Source organism: Rhinatrema bivittatum, chromosome 4, assembly GCF_901001135.1.
Source record: "Rhinatrema bivittatum chromosome 4, aRhiBiv1.1, whole genome shotgun sequence".
NCBI lineage: Eukaryota > Metazoa > Chordata > Amphibia > Gymnophiona > Rhinatrematidae > Rhinatrema > Rhinatrema bivittatum.
In genome coordinates, this window is record NC_042618.1 from 68515661 (window position 1) to 68529202 (window position 13542).

General features: G+C 41.3%; 1 protein-coding gene across 4 annotated transcripts in view; it reads right to left on the bottom strand.

The window, feature by feature from the left end:
- SAMD4A (sterile alpha motif domain containing 4A) overlaps positions 1-13002 on the bottom strand; it is a 337199-nt gene extending 324197 nt beyond the window's left edge. For 2 of the 4 annotated variants that reach the window (XM_029598289.1, XM_029598285.1), the window contains exons 1-2: positions 12808-13002; positions 11288-11794 (exon numbers count right to left, since the gene is read on the bottom strand). In XM_029598289.1, coding sequence (XP_029454149.1) covers positions 11288-11483 — 196 coding nt within the window. In that variant the 5' untranslated portion in view covers positions 11484-11794; positions 12808-13002. The other 2 variants (XM_029598286.1, XM_029598287.1) reach the window with 2 other exon arrangements.
- Positions 13003-13542: the final 540 nt, after the last annotated feature.

The window sequence follows — 13542 nt, forward strand, 5'->3', positions numbered from 1 at the left end:
GTTTTTTTAATAGTTGTTGGACACCACCTTGGTTGATGTGTTTCAATTTCAGAAAGGCACTCTAGAAGAACTTTAAATAAAGAAGTATCTGCTCCATTGAAGTACTCCAATTCCACCCCTACCCTCTCCCCTCTGTATTGTAAATCTTTTTATTCTAATTTCAGATTGGCCCTAGGTACAAGGAACAGCCTGGACCAGAGAAATACCAGAATTACAGAAAATTTTGGCAGGCTTTTATTTAAGGAAAACCAGTGAACGCAGCATTTGCACCTTTTTATTTTAAAGGTTTGTAGGCCATATAATCCAAGGTCCTTATCTGCTTCCAATAATACAACATATATAAGTCTTCTGACATACAACAGACTAAGTAAAACAAATTCAGTCATAACAGATATACAGATCTTTAAAAAAAAAAAAAAAAAAAAGCTGGTGACTAAAACATAATGGTAGCTTAAAATTAAGTGTCAGAACAAATTTTTGAAAGTTTTCCTTAAAAAAAAATCTTCAAATGCTTCTTAAAAAGTGTTACGGCATATTTCTTTACGAAGCACAGAAGGTAACCGATTCCTTAAAATGAGGCCTATCACAAAAAAAAAAAATCTGTCCCTCAATTTAACCAATGTAATTATCTTATGTCTAGGCACATCCAATAAGCACTGTCCTGCTGACCTTAATGCTTTAGAAGGTTGATGAATTTTTAACTGCACCCTAATACAAGGGGGGAGCATCACTACTTAGGGCCTTATGTATCATTAAAACCTTGAACTGTACCCTCCACTTCACTGGATGCCAATGTTTGCTGGTATATGTATGGAAGGGAAATCCATTGTATTGATGTCTCTGAGTAACCACGCAGGCCATATAGTTACCTACATACTAAAGATAAGGTTAATAGGCAATGCCATTTTGGACATAGGATACTAAAGTTCCAGACTTGGAACACTTTCATACTAATCAAAACTGCCAACTTAAACCTGGATTTTAGCATTAATCATGATCAAAATCCATTTTATTTATTGGATATCACTCTTTTGTTGGTTCTGAAAATCAAATAAAGAGTAAAATATTTTTGTTTTGATGCTAAGCAGCATTTAATACCTTTGATTGAGCAATCTATCTATCCCCGAATAGCAATTGCTCTTTCACAATAAATGGATGACATAACCAGCAATTGAGAATACCAAAAGTACATTTTAGATAATGGAAGAGCCAAGAGTGCCACCTTTATCAATTCCTGAATGCTTGTACTTTAAAGTTTATTATATGTTACACAAAACAAACAGAGAAGTTCTAAGAAAACATCAGATCCTATACTTGTCAATTCTTCTCCAAATATTCCAAAACTGTATACTGAAGGTTCAATTATGTCACACTTTATTTAGCACACAAAACAAATACCTTTATATCTTGCATGTCTACATAAAAGTGGCCACAATAGTCAATGTCTCTGAGTCCATGTTCAAAGGAAAGGCTGCAAAATCTGCCCCTTCCTGTGGAATTTACATGCCCCTGTGAAATCCAGGGGCTGAGCTAGGCTGTGGAGCCAGAGACTGGCTGGTGGCATGTTCCAACTCCCTCCCTCGGATGATTCCATCCCATCTTCCATGCTGATTCAGTGGCACAAAGAGGAGGAAGAGAGCAGCAGCATGTCGCCCTGTGTCCCCCTCCTCTGCTGCCCAGGCTCTGACTTCAATTTTTCACCTGTGATTTTGTGGTGTCTTGCTTGTTTCAAAGCTACTGTCGAGTCCCAGGCAGGAGAGGACAATGAAACAACTCGAGGTGATGCTACTCTTCTGCTCTTGCTGCCTATTTTGCATAGGCTCGGCGAAGCGCGCAAGCCCCGGGATGCGAGTATGTCCCAGGGCGTAGCAGGGCGTGGCCAGAGGCCTCCGAAGGCCTGCTAGGCTGGGGAATCGCACACCAGCACTTGGCCGGCACGCGCAACCTACCCCTGCCCGGAGGCAGGCGCAACTTAAATAATAAAAGGGGGGATTTAGGTAGTGCTGGGGGGCAGACGAAAGGAAAGTTCCCTCCAAGGCCGCTCCGAAATCGAGGGAATGGGGAAAGCCATCGGGGCTCCCCTAGGGCTCGGTGCGCGCAAGGTGCACAAGTGTGCACCCCAGATTTTATAACTTGTGCGCATGTTAGAAAAATCGGGAGTAGATGTGTGCGCGCCGGGTTGCGCGTAGGTTAGAAAATCTGGCCCTATTTAAATAGAGAAGACAGTGGGGGGTGCTGTAGGCATTAGGGTGTGTGCATGTGAAAGAAAAAGCGAGGGGGTAAGGTGAATTAGACAGGAAGGGGTAGAAAGACCAGGTCAGGAGGAGTAGAAAGGTGGGAAGAAAAAAGGGTGGGAAGAGACAGAGAGAGAGAGAAGCAGGCCTGGAGACAGGGGAGAAACATCTCTCCAAAATCTTCCCCATCCTCAAGATCCCAGACCCCCTCCCCCAATCCTTGGATTATCCCTCCTCCTCTTCCCATCCCCAATCTTCCCACCCTCTCTATTGCCCATCCCTGAAATCTCTTCTTCCTCTACTCTCCTAAATCAATACTTGAAATTCCCCAGCCTTAAAAATCATCCAAAAGAACGAAATAAATTACTCAGACACAAAGCAAAGTTGGAAAACCACTTTATTTTTAGTATGCAAAACATTACATTATGTTGTATGCAAAATAATTCAAATTTATGGAACATTTGCATAATTACTACAATTTCAGAAGCCTTGCACAGATTTTAACTCATGCCACAGAATCTACCCCTAATTGACTGCACGTAACTAGGAGCTGAAGCTACGGTATTACAACCGTAAAGATTTTGCTGGATGAACAATTTGGGGCTTTATCTGCTCTCATTTACTATATTCTTATAAGTTTGTAGACAGAACATTTTTCAGTGTGTTGAGATTGGTAAGATTTAGGGCTCAATCCATCCAAATTTAGGATTTATTGATTTAGAACATTTTTTGTCAGAAAAATATTTGTTGACTGGTGAAATATTTCCTTAATAAATGAAATTCCCAAAGTCTTTTTTGCCCTACATGTTTGTCTTCATCTGCTAGTAAGTTCTACTGAGAAAAGATTGTCTCATTTGTTTTTGTACAGCGTTGTTTCCATCAAGTAGTATCAGTAAAACTAATCACAGCCTATGTTTAAAAAAAAAAAACACAAAAAAAACCCAGCTAGGACAGTGGTTCACAAATTGGCACTTAAGACCTGCCCGGCCAATCTGATTATCACAATATCCATGAGATATTTATACACGGTGGAGGGATGCATGTTCACTGTGGATATCTTGTGAAGCAGACTAACCAAGTTGAGAACCAACAAGTAAGAAGGACTTGCTATCTCAAAACAACTGATTAAACCCCAGGTTTTACATGCACAGGCCTTTTAAAATTTGGCCGTCATTTACCTATGGAAATCCTTTCGAAAATTGCACCCCCATAAAGTTGTATTCAGTTTGGTGGTAATTTTCAAAAGGATTTTCGCATGTTGTAGCATATATCATACCAATTTTCAAAAGCCCATTTACACTCTTAGGGGCAGATTTTAAAAGCCCTACATGCGTAAATCCAGCTGGATTTACGCGCGCAGGAGGGTTACGCGTGCCGAGCCTATTTTGCATTGGGCCGGCAACGCACGCAAGCCCCGGGACGTGCGTATGTCCCGGGGCTTTGTGAAAGGGGCGGGGGCGGGACAGAGGCCTCTGGCACAGCAGCTGTGCCAGGGGATCGCGCGCCAGCGGGCAACCTACGCCTGTCCAGAGGCAGGTGCAACTTCCAAAATAAAGGTTAGGAAGAGGTTTAGGTAGGGCTGGGGGGCGGGCGGAAGGAAAGTTCCCTCCGAAGCCGCTCCCCTAGGGCAAGTGTGCACCCCCTTGCACGCGCCGACCCCAGATTTTATAACATGCTTGCAGCTGCGCACGCATGTTATAAAATTGGGCGTAGAGTTGTGTGCGCCGGGTTGCGCGCACAAATCTACGCCCGCGCATAGGTACTAAAATCTGGCCCTGTAAGTACACTTATGCACATAAAACCTATTGGCAATTCAATAGCATATATCATAGTAATTTTCAAATGTGCATTTACACACACAAAACCCAGTTTAAAGTGTGTAAATCCTTTTGAAAATGACCCCCTTTATCTCTCCTTTATTTCCTCAACAGCAGTACTATATGTTGAGGAGCAACCCCATCAGATATCTACTTTTCACTACTCTTGAACACTCAGACTCCACTACACCTCTACTAACTGGCTTGACAGCTCACAACTGGTGATACTTGATGTGGAGGAAGTCCCAGTCCTCATGCAACATTGACACCTAGTGAAATGATTTATGTCCCATGGTTGCAGGGCTCTGGAAAGAGTCCTGATGCATGGACCCTGCAATGTTGCTGCAATTTCTAGGCTGAGTGAATTGGGAGGGGATATAAAAAACAAAAAATTAAAAAAAAAATGGGGAAAAGATGCCTGGGAAGATATGAAGGACCCTGGTGCTGGATCCCATCTCTGGTTTTGACTGGGCTGGAAGCCTGAAAGGGAGCAGGAGGAAATTGTTGGGCCCCCCTCCCCCCCCCAAAAAAAACCCCTATACTCAACAACCTAATATGGGAAGGTTAGAGGTATGAGAAAAGGGGATGCTCATCTTCCTCACACAATACAAGCACTATCAGTTTTGAATATTCCAGGACCTGGAACACATAACATAGAATCACAATTCAACTGGCACAGCTAAAACACAGAAACACATCCCGCTCCACAACCCTGAACAAGAGCCTGCAGTCAAGTGATCCAGAAACCAAATGAAATATTTTCCAATATACAAAACATAAGATTTATTTCATGTGTAACTTTTTGTATGCCATTTGTTCAGAACTGCTGAATATGACAGAAAGGACAAGAGCAGGAAACTGAAAGTTGATATACGCTGTGAGTGTTGTGCGTATTTAGCAATGTTATTTAGTACTATGCAGCAGCGTCAGCATGAGGGATTCATGTAGCACTGTTGTATACAAGTGTCTGTTTCTTGGGATCTTTCAATAGTCCTGGGGATCTACTGTACCATGGATGTGCACTGCCCAACAGAAGAGATGAAAGGTGCATATGTGAGAAATTGTTCATATGAAATGGGTAGAGTGCATACGTGAGTATTTAACAGAAGAACTATATTTAACAGAAGAACTATAAAAAAGAGGGATGAGATTAAAAAAAAAAAAACACCTGGCTTTCATTCACAAAGAGGCTCAGATTAAGATAAGAAAAATGGTATGACTGTCATACCAGTGATGTAGGTGTGAGGGAAGGCCGAAGGTTTTGGGGTAAAAAAAAAAAAAAAAAAGCGTGCTGCAGTCCTCAAGTGGAAGAAGAAGCACTGGCTCTTCAAAAGTGTCTTTTGCATGAGAAACTTTAGGTAATGCATACAACTCAGAGAAAACTGTTGAAAACTGTGACAATGGACGAACCAGTCAGCTGCCAGTGAGGCAACAGCCTTGCCACAGGAGGTAAGGTCTTCTCCGGCTGGGGTCCCCGGGTGTGGGGAGATCCAGAGGGCTCCTTATGTTTTAATGGGTAGGAGGGGTTCCAGAGGTGGGACTTCCACCAGGCCCGATTCATTTTTTAATCTAAGAAGGAGGGGGTTGGGAGGAGGACCTATCCGACTTGGACCCAGCCTGTCTTCTTTTTAAGGTGAGAAGGAGGGGGTTTCCGCATGCTGGGGAAGGAAGGATGACTTGACAGGCTGATCCACTTGGCCCAGCTGGCCAGCACACTCGAGTGGGGTTTGGTATCCTCTCTACCGCGGGAAATTTAATTCCTGCTTCTGACTCGATGTTAAAATTTCCCACAGAAAAAGGAGACATGCTAGGCAGCCTACCAACTAGCATACATCCTTGCATTGCAGGGTAATTGCGAATAAGGCTCATTACCCTGTAATTAGCAAGAGATGCGCTAACCTTGCTGCGGGTTTTATAGTACAGGTTTTTCCAGCGCTAAAACCCCCTATTACATACTAGGGTTAGGCTAGCACCAAAATACCCACACTAAAACAGGAGTTAAAACATGAGGTAGGGGGGTCAGCACAGCTTATCACATCAGACCTTAAGTGAGTTTGTCTCCCACTAACAACTATTCATCCAACTTCATCCAAAATTTGTACCATACAAGGTAGAGCAACAAGTGACCACGATTCACATCTCTCAATACCTCGACACTTAGAATCTTTCTTTTCTATAAGGAAATAGGACAGTACAGTTCAGTTGACATCTCAGGCAAGTCAAAACATACTATTAGGGCTGTACAGCCTCAAACTTTTCAGGGGAAATCCCATGTTTAAGTATTTTTTTCTCCCTGGTTTCATTTTAATGTTTGTTGTTTGTTTTTTTTTACAAATATGAAAAAAATATTAATAACCAAAACCCCCCAAAATGGAGCCTCTCCAGGCCCCCCCATGCCCCCCTTACCCTCCCCTTAAAGGTCCCAGTGCCAGCAACCACCCTGCCCCTACTTACCCTGTCTGTGGGAATACAGAGAGGCAGGAAGGATGACTATTCATCTCTTGCCCTGAGGTCGTCTGCAATAAAAGGCTCTCGGCTGGTTAGTCTTAAGAACGGTGCTAATGAATCTGACAGTACAAGAAAATGGCATCAGCCAACTGTGAGAAGGTGCTATTTTGATGTCACTATGGTGCTGGGCCAGCCGTCGCCATTTTGACATCATACAATGGTGCCATTCTTAGGGATAACTGGCCCAGAACCTTTTCTTGAGAATGACCTTGGGGTAGGAGGTGAGTGGGCATCTCTTTTGCCCCTCTGGACCCCCCCACACACACACACAGATGGGGGTAAGTAGGGGCCAGGGTGACTCCCAGCCCCCAGTACCTTTTGGGTAGGGGTGGGCCTCAGGAAAGTCTCTGGTCTTCCCGGGAAGGCTTTTTCCCGAAACAAAACTAAGAAAACCAATGAAATTTAATTTGGTTTTTCATGTGTTTTGTTTTGAAAAAGTCATGAATCAAATATAAAATGTCAATGATATTTCCTATTTTATTTCAAATGAATGTACATCACTAGTGATTACCACTGAGCAATTTTAAAAGTTGCCTTGCCATGAGTCAGAACCTGTGGTCACTCCCTGACTCCATTTCTTGCCCAGTTTCTTATAGGCAAAAACCATCACTATTGTTAAATGATGCATTTATTACACATAAAATCACATAATGTGGACACGGTGGACCATGTTGGTCTTTATCTGCAGTCATTTACTATGCCATGTAATGTTACAACTATGTGCAAATGTCTGTGCCAAAGAAGGAAACTAGGCATAAAATATTCATGCATCTCCTTGTTTTGGGGCAGTGATGAAAGTTTTTTTGTTTAGCAAATACATATGTTTGGGAGATACTGTATTTATGACATTTGCTATTCAGACTTTTTTCCACTAATAACCTTCCAGAGGGCATAAGGAACTTGTATAAATCAGGTCTTCACTATATAGAAGAATTAACTTTAACTAGGCATATGCAATACTAGTGTAAAATCTGCACATGCACAGTGTGAAACAGCTGCAAAAAAACAAGTTATTACTGCCTGCTACACAAAAGTCCTAGCAAAGATAAGACCATGATCAACTTTTGGACCTGTGATCTGTTTAGCAAAATCTACAGGTCCTTAGCTTTCGTTTGCCATCTCTTGTAAAAGCTCATTCATATTTCTAATTGTTTATGTGGTGGGGGGAGGGGGGGAAGAGATGGCAATGATTTACTGTATAGATGCATGATTAAATGCTTTTGGTTGAATGAAATAAATTAGGACCATAAAGAAGAATTCAGGAGCAGGTGGGATGTGTGGTAAAAGTATTCAGAAGCATGTGGGACCTGTTAGGATGACCATGGTTGTGGCAAGTGCCTCAGCATAGCCAATATTCGACTTTGCTAGTGGATATTTTTCTTTTTAGCATTGTTATCCCGGTATTTAAGCGTGTGGGTATGCTAGTCTGGACCCTGGAGTGGGTTCAGGTTAGCAGAAATTTCAGCCTGATGCTACAAGTGACAATGGGGAAGGAGGGGAATGGGGAGATTATTGCTGCTTTTAAAAAATATATATTGTAGGAAAGAGAAAGATTACAACAGAAAGAAATGTGATATATATACACATATGCACACACACACCCCCCCCCCCAAAGTATTCTTCAAAGTTAAAGATATCTAGATTGATTGCATTATCTGTGAATGCACATCTAATAGATCTCTCGCCAAGTCAGGAGGAGGAGGAGCATGTTAGACAGTTTATCTTAAAAACAAAGTAAACTGTTTAGCAATAGGGTCATGGCAGTTGAGAAACAGTTGAGTTCATAAAGTTACTGCTTATTTGATGCAACTAAAATACTTCCAGGCAAGTGTTATCACATGATAAAGTATACAATAATGTGATGCCTTCAAAATGTGAAATAATCACCCCATGATAGTTTTTTTTTTCTCATTTCAATTTATGACACTTGGATATATTCCCCCATGGAACGGTTATGAATCTAAAGTGGTTTCTGGCTCCACACATTAAATTTAGGAGGTCTGCTGCAAACAAAACAAGACAATACAACAAAACTACTTAGCATCAGAACCTAAAGCAATCTCCTCCCATATGGAGCACGAAAAGATATTACAATGGTAAGAATATATGTTCAAGTAATGAGTCTGAATAATGGTATAGAACTAAAATAGATTTCTATATCAAAGTTTCATCATTTCTTTTCTGAAAGTTACAGGCTTCCAAAATGACTTATTTTGGGACTCCATTACCATATGTCATAGTGTCAGATTTTCAGTTCTCTGTATCACTTAGAGAATCAACTACAGCTCATGCAGATATTATATTCGTTTTGTTTCAACTTTTGTATCAGCTAGTATTAGTGATCCAATGTGGACATCAGCACTCAGAAGTGAATAACCGATTATGTAATAGTGTTATGTATAACAAAGGGCCAGATATATAAAATGATCAATGGGCAAAATACTTAGTACATGTGACCCTAAATGAGTCAACAGTTTACTAAATAAATTTTACTTATCATCCTGCTGAGAAGAAGGCAAAAATGTGACAGTTTATGAGTAAATACTTCGGAGTAGGGTCCTGGGAGAAAGTCACCTGCGTCCGAGTTTCGATTGATTTAAGGTAGCTGTTCAGGAAAAAATATATTTGCTGAGCCTCTGAAGTAGGTTGGGTATGATAAGCAAACCGTTTAGCCAGTGATCAGACATTCACTTAAAATGAAGCAAATACAATATGGTGCTAACCTGACAATAACATTAGGCTTCTAACATGCTTTGGAGTGGTAGCCAAAAACAAAAAGGAGTATGGGCCTTATTAAATAAAGGCTTTTTCCCATAGAATGGAGGACGTCTTTTCCTCATATAGGGCTTATTCAAACAATTTGTTCCTATTGGCTACAATCAGCCTGAACAGCAGCAGATGGTTGACCCGACATGAAAACATAATCAGCTTACATGTATCAAATATTGCTAGAAAATTATGCAAGATTGTAGAGAAAAAATGAAAGCTTTAAAATGTTTAAGATTAATGTTGAAAACATAACCAAACTTCTTGAAAAAACTCAACTTACTGCAAGAAAAACAACTGAAGAAATAAAAATGCCTATCAGGGCAGAGATTTATTTTATTTATAAAATTTATATTCCACAATCTCTCAGCAATGCAGTCTGATGTGGAGTACATAGTAACAAAAATCATATCAATGTATAAAGCAAATAAAAACATATATAAACTTAATACAGCACAAACATTGACTGGATCTGCTTTTGCTACAATGCTTAAATATAAATAGGTAAAAAGGTTGATCAATGCAGAGCCAGTTGCTTCTCTAGTTACAAAGGAACCAACTCTAGATGGGTTTCAGAATGACTAAGTCCATGCTTACAATCCAGCTAGAATAAACTCTGATACCCAACAGCTAAATTAAATGGTGATTTTGTCTAGTAAAATAAGATTCAAATACTCACAACAACCAATTATACTTAATTATGCCTCCACACCCAAATGCATGTGGTTAGAAAATCCAAATGTCTGTCTAGAGCTGTCTGGTACTGTACTGAAATGTGAACTGCATAGTTGACTACCACTCATACTAACTATATATGGAAATACCAGATTCTAGTCGTTTCATTTTTGCCATGACAGAACTGTTCACTGAAACAGCTCTTGGGTTGGTTATAAAAGGCACATTTAAATACACCCTAGACCTAGCAGTATTATACTGGACGTTGTCATCAAATGGCAGCACAGACAGCTGCCAAATATTGCAGGCTCTGTGCTCTAATATGGAACAGCTGGAAAAGGACCCTGCATTCTTTTCTCTGAGTAAACACTGGGGGCTTTGTTCAGTATCCTGCTGCAATCAGGCCTAAAGAATTTCACCTATCAGAAAAAGCAACTGACAGACTTTCACCATGTACAAACTATTCTCTCCCCCCCCCCCCCCCCCCCAACTTGTATTGCAATAAGGTGTGGTACTGAATTTAATTCCAGAAAAGCAATTACAGTGTGTAACTGCTAGAATTTCAGTGCCTAAATAAGGGGAAAAAAAAACAAAAAAAAAACTGTCCAGTCATCTCTACATATCCCCATGGGTATTACAAGAATATCCAAAAGCTTTACATTATGGAAAGTTTATCTTTGAGTAGCAGGATTTTAAGTAGAATAATATTGTCATACAAACAAAACTAAGACCATTAATGGCTGCTGGGTACAGAAGTACACATTTTCAGTATATAAAATAAATGTGTAATTCACATAAAACACTGTCTCACTGCAGAGATTATGTTAATCCTGCCTTTCTGAAACAAAAAAAAATATTTCAGAAAAGAACTATACCCTACTATAAGATCTTCTTTTATCATTAACATCTATAACTAGTCAGGTCTCAATAGAAAATGTTTTCTGTAGCTTAATGCTATGTTTATTCCGCATGTTGCTTGCGGCAAGCAAGCCACGTTGTCCAAAAGAAGCCTAGAAAATCCAGACTCTACGTGATCTGACTTACTTATTCACAGGAAACTGCATGAGAGAAAAATCAGTCAGTCATGAATGATAGCCTGGTTCTCACACACTGCATAGGTGAAAGAAACTATAAAATAGACTAATTACAAATATATAATATAGAAATATGTTTTCTTTTGTGAAACAAATATTTGTTAAAAATCATTAAGAGATACAACCCCCCGCCCCTCCCCCCCCCCCCCCCCCCCATGAAGTAATATAAATTAATCAGTTGCACCAAACTTACCAGGACTGTTGGCCTCTCCTTCAAGAATGTGCAGTTCTGTGCAATCTGCCAAAGAATGCTCCAGGCAGATCTGCAAAAATCTAGCTTGGGTCCGGCTTACCCTTTTCAGCAGGGACAGTAAAGCAACAGTCTGCTCACATTCATTCCAACCCTTAAACCAACCTGCAAGCATTCCAACCTGATCTCGAAACATCATGATTGGGGAAACCTCTTCCAAATCCAGGGAAAGTTTGGTGTGTCAATACCTAAAAATTGTGTAGACTTTAAAAAAAAGGCGGCTTTCGGCACGGTTAAGCGTATATATATGCGTGTTTCTTCCTATCCTGTCTTCGGTTCCGTTTTGCTGGCGCTTGTCAGATTTCAAAGATAGCAGTGGTGCGAAAAATTCTCCAGGGAGGCACACGGCTGTAGGTTCACCTTTTATTTTAGCACAGCTCATCCAGATCTCTTCTCCCTAGGGTGTCAGACCGACCCCTCCACGCCCGCATTCCCAGGCAATGTTCACAACTGTAAAAATAAAAATTGCTATAACACACTTTTTTCTAAGAAAATGTTGCGATTCGATATGATCTAATTTTTCGGAAGGCGGTCTCGGCTGCTTTCGGACAAGAATTCAAGAAGGAAAGCATAGTCTTTAAACATTCAGCCCACACACACAGAATTGAGAATGGAGCGATTTGCATCTGAGAAATTAAAAAAAAACCAAAACAACTCTTCCAGACAGAAACACATCAGCCAAATCCGGTCAGATTCCCCTTTACTGCATCAGGGGCTCCCACAACCATACTTTACAGAACTGATAAAATGCAACAGATCATTCATACACAGGGAAAACTTACCCCCAGGCAGCAACAAAGCTATACACGTAAAATACAAAAGCTGTAGTCTCTCAGTATCTTTATATTTGTAAAGCAGAGCTCCATCTACAGCAATCACGTCAAACCAGTCTTTTTAGGCCTTAAGTAGCAGTCTGAGACAAAAATAAACTATGTCCACTCCAGACCTCAAGCCACTCAACCGGACCATCACTGCTCGTAAGAAAAAACAAAAGTACAGATCACCTCTATCAGCCCTGCAGAAACGATAAACAGATCGGCTGGATGGTATGTAATTTACACTTGGCCAATTCCTTCTTTGCTTAGCCTCCGAAACCGGGAACAATTTCATCAAGGCGAGCTTTCTAAATACAGATGTTCTCTGAACAAATAAACGCCCCTAAATGACTGCAAAGAAAAAGTTGACTTCCTGCGGCACATTTCTCCTGGAAGCCGGGCTTACGCCAGCAGTCTCTGAACTGGCCACTTGTCGGGAGGGGAAAACTAGAATGCCTCTCCTTTCCACCACTGCTGAGACAGAGAGCTCTGTTCGTTCCTAACCCTCTCAAGCACAGAAGGAAAAGCCGCTTGGAATTAACGAAAATATCCTCTCACGCACATTGTTCTGCCAACACCAACCGAAAATACAGCACTTCCATACATTCATTCCCCTCAGCGCCTGCTCCATCCGCAACCGGCACAAACCTGACCCCGAAGCATTCCTCGAGACCGGTCAGATGATCCTCTACGAGCCGGAGCTTACTTGCGTCTGCTTTATTATTATTATTTTTTTTTTCTTCTTGTTACATCAGTTCTTGCTGGGTATTCCCGGGTTTTGCCATCTTGAGTTGGAGGCGCGAGCCCGTGGCTGCCTCTGTCCCCCTTTCCTCCGCGAGACCGTGGCGCTCTGGAGCAGAGCGCAGCGCGAGCCTTCCTTCCCACATGTTAATAATTAACATAAACCATTACGTCATGGGTTGGCAGCGCGAGACCCTGGGAGAGAGGCACCAAAATAGAGAGCAGGAGCTCAGAGGAGAAGCGGGTCGCATTCCTTCTTCTAAGGGATTCAATATGTCATGGGCTGGGGGCGGTGAAAGGAAAAACAATGACCGCATAGGAGGGAGGGGCAGGGTGCAGCGCTTCGGCAGCCTGCTGCAACTAAAATAGCAGCTTCTTTGAGAGTTTTACAGTCAGCTCGGGGATAGAAGATTTTAAAGTTTTTATTCTTATTATTTACTTTATATTTACATTCGGGGCTAGTAGCTCGGTTTCTGGCTCTTTAAGAAGTTTGGAGTTTTCAGCAGTCTTTGAGGTTGCATAGGAAAAAGCTGTTTTGATTTGTCTGGGGGTTATTACTCCTTTAAAGACTGACAACTTGCATGGAGCAGGTCTACACTGAATTGATGTTAATATTCAGCTGATTAAGGATAAGCTGTTTTC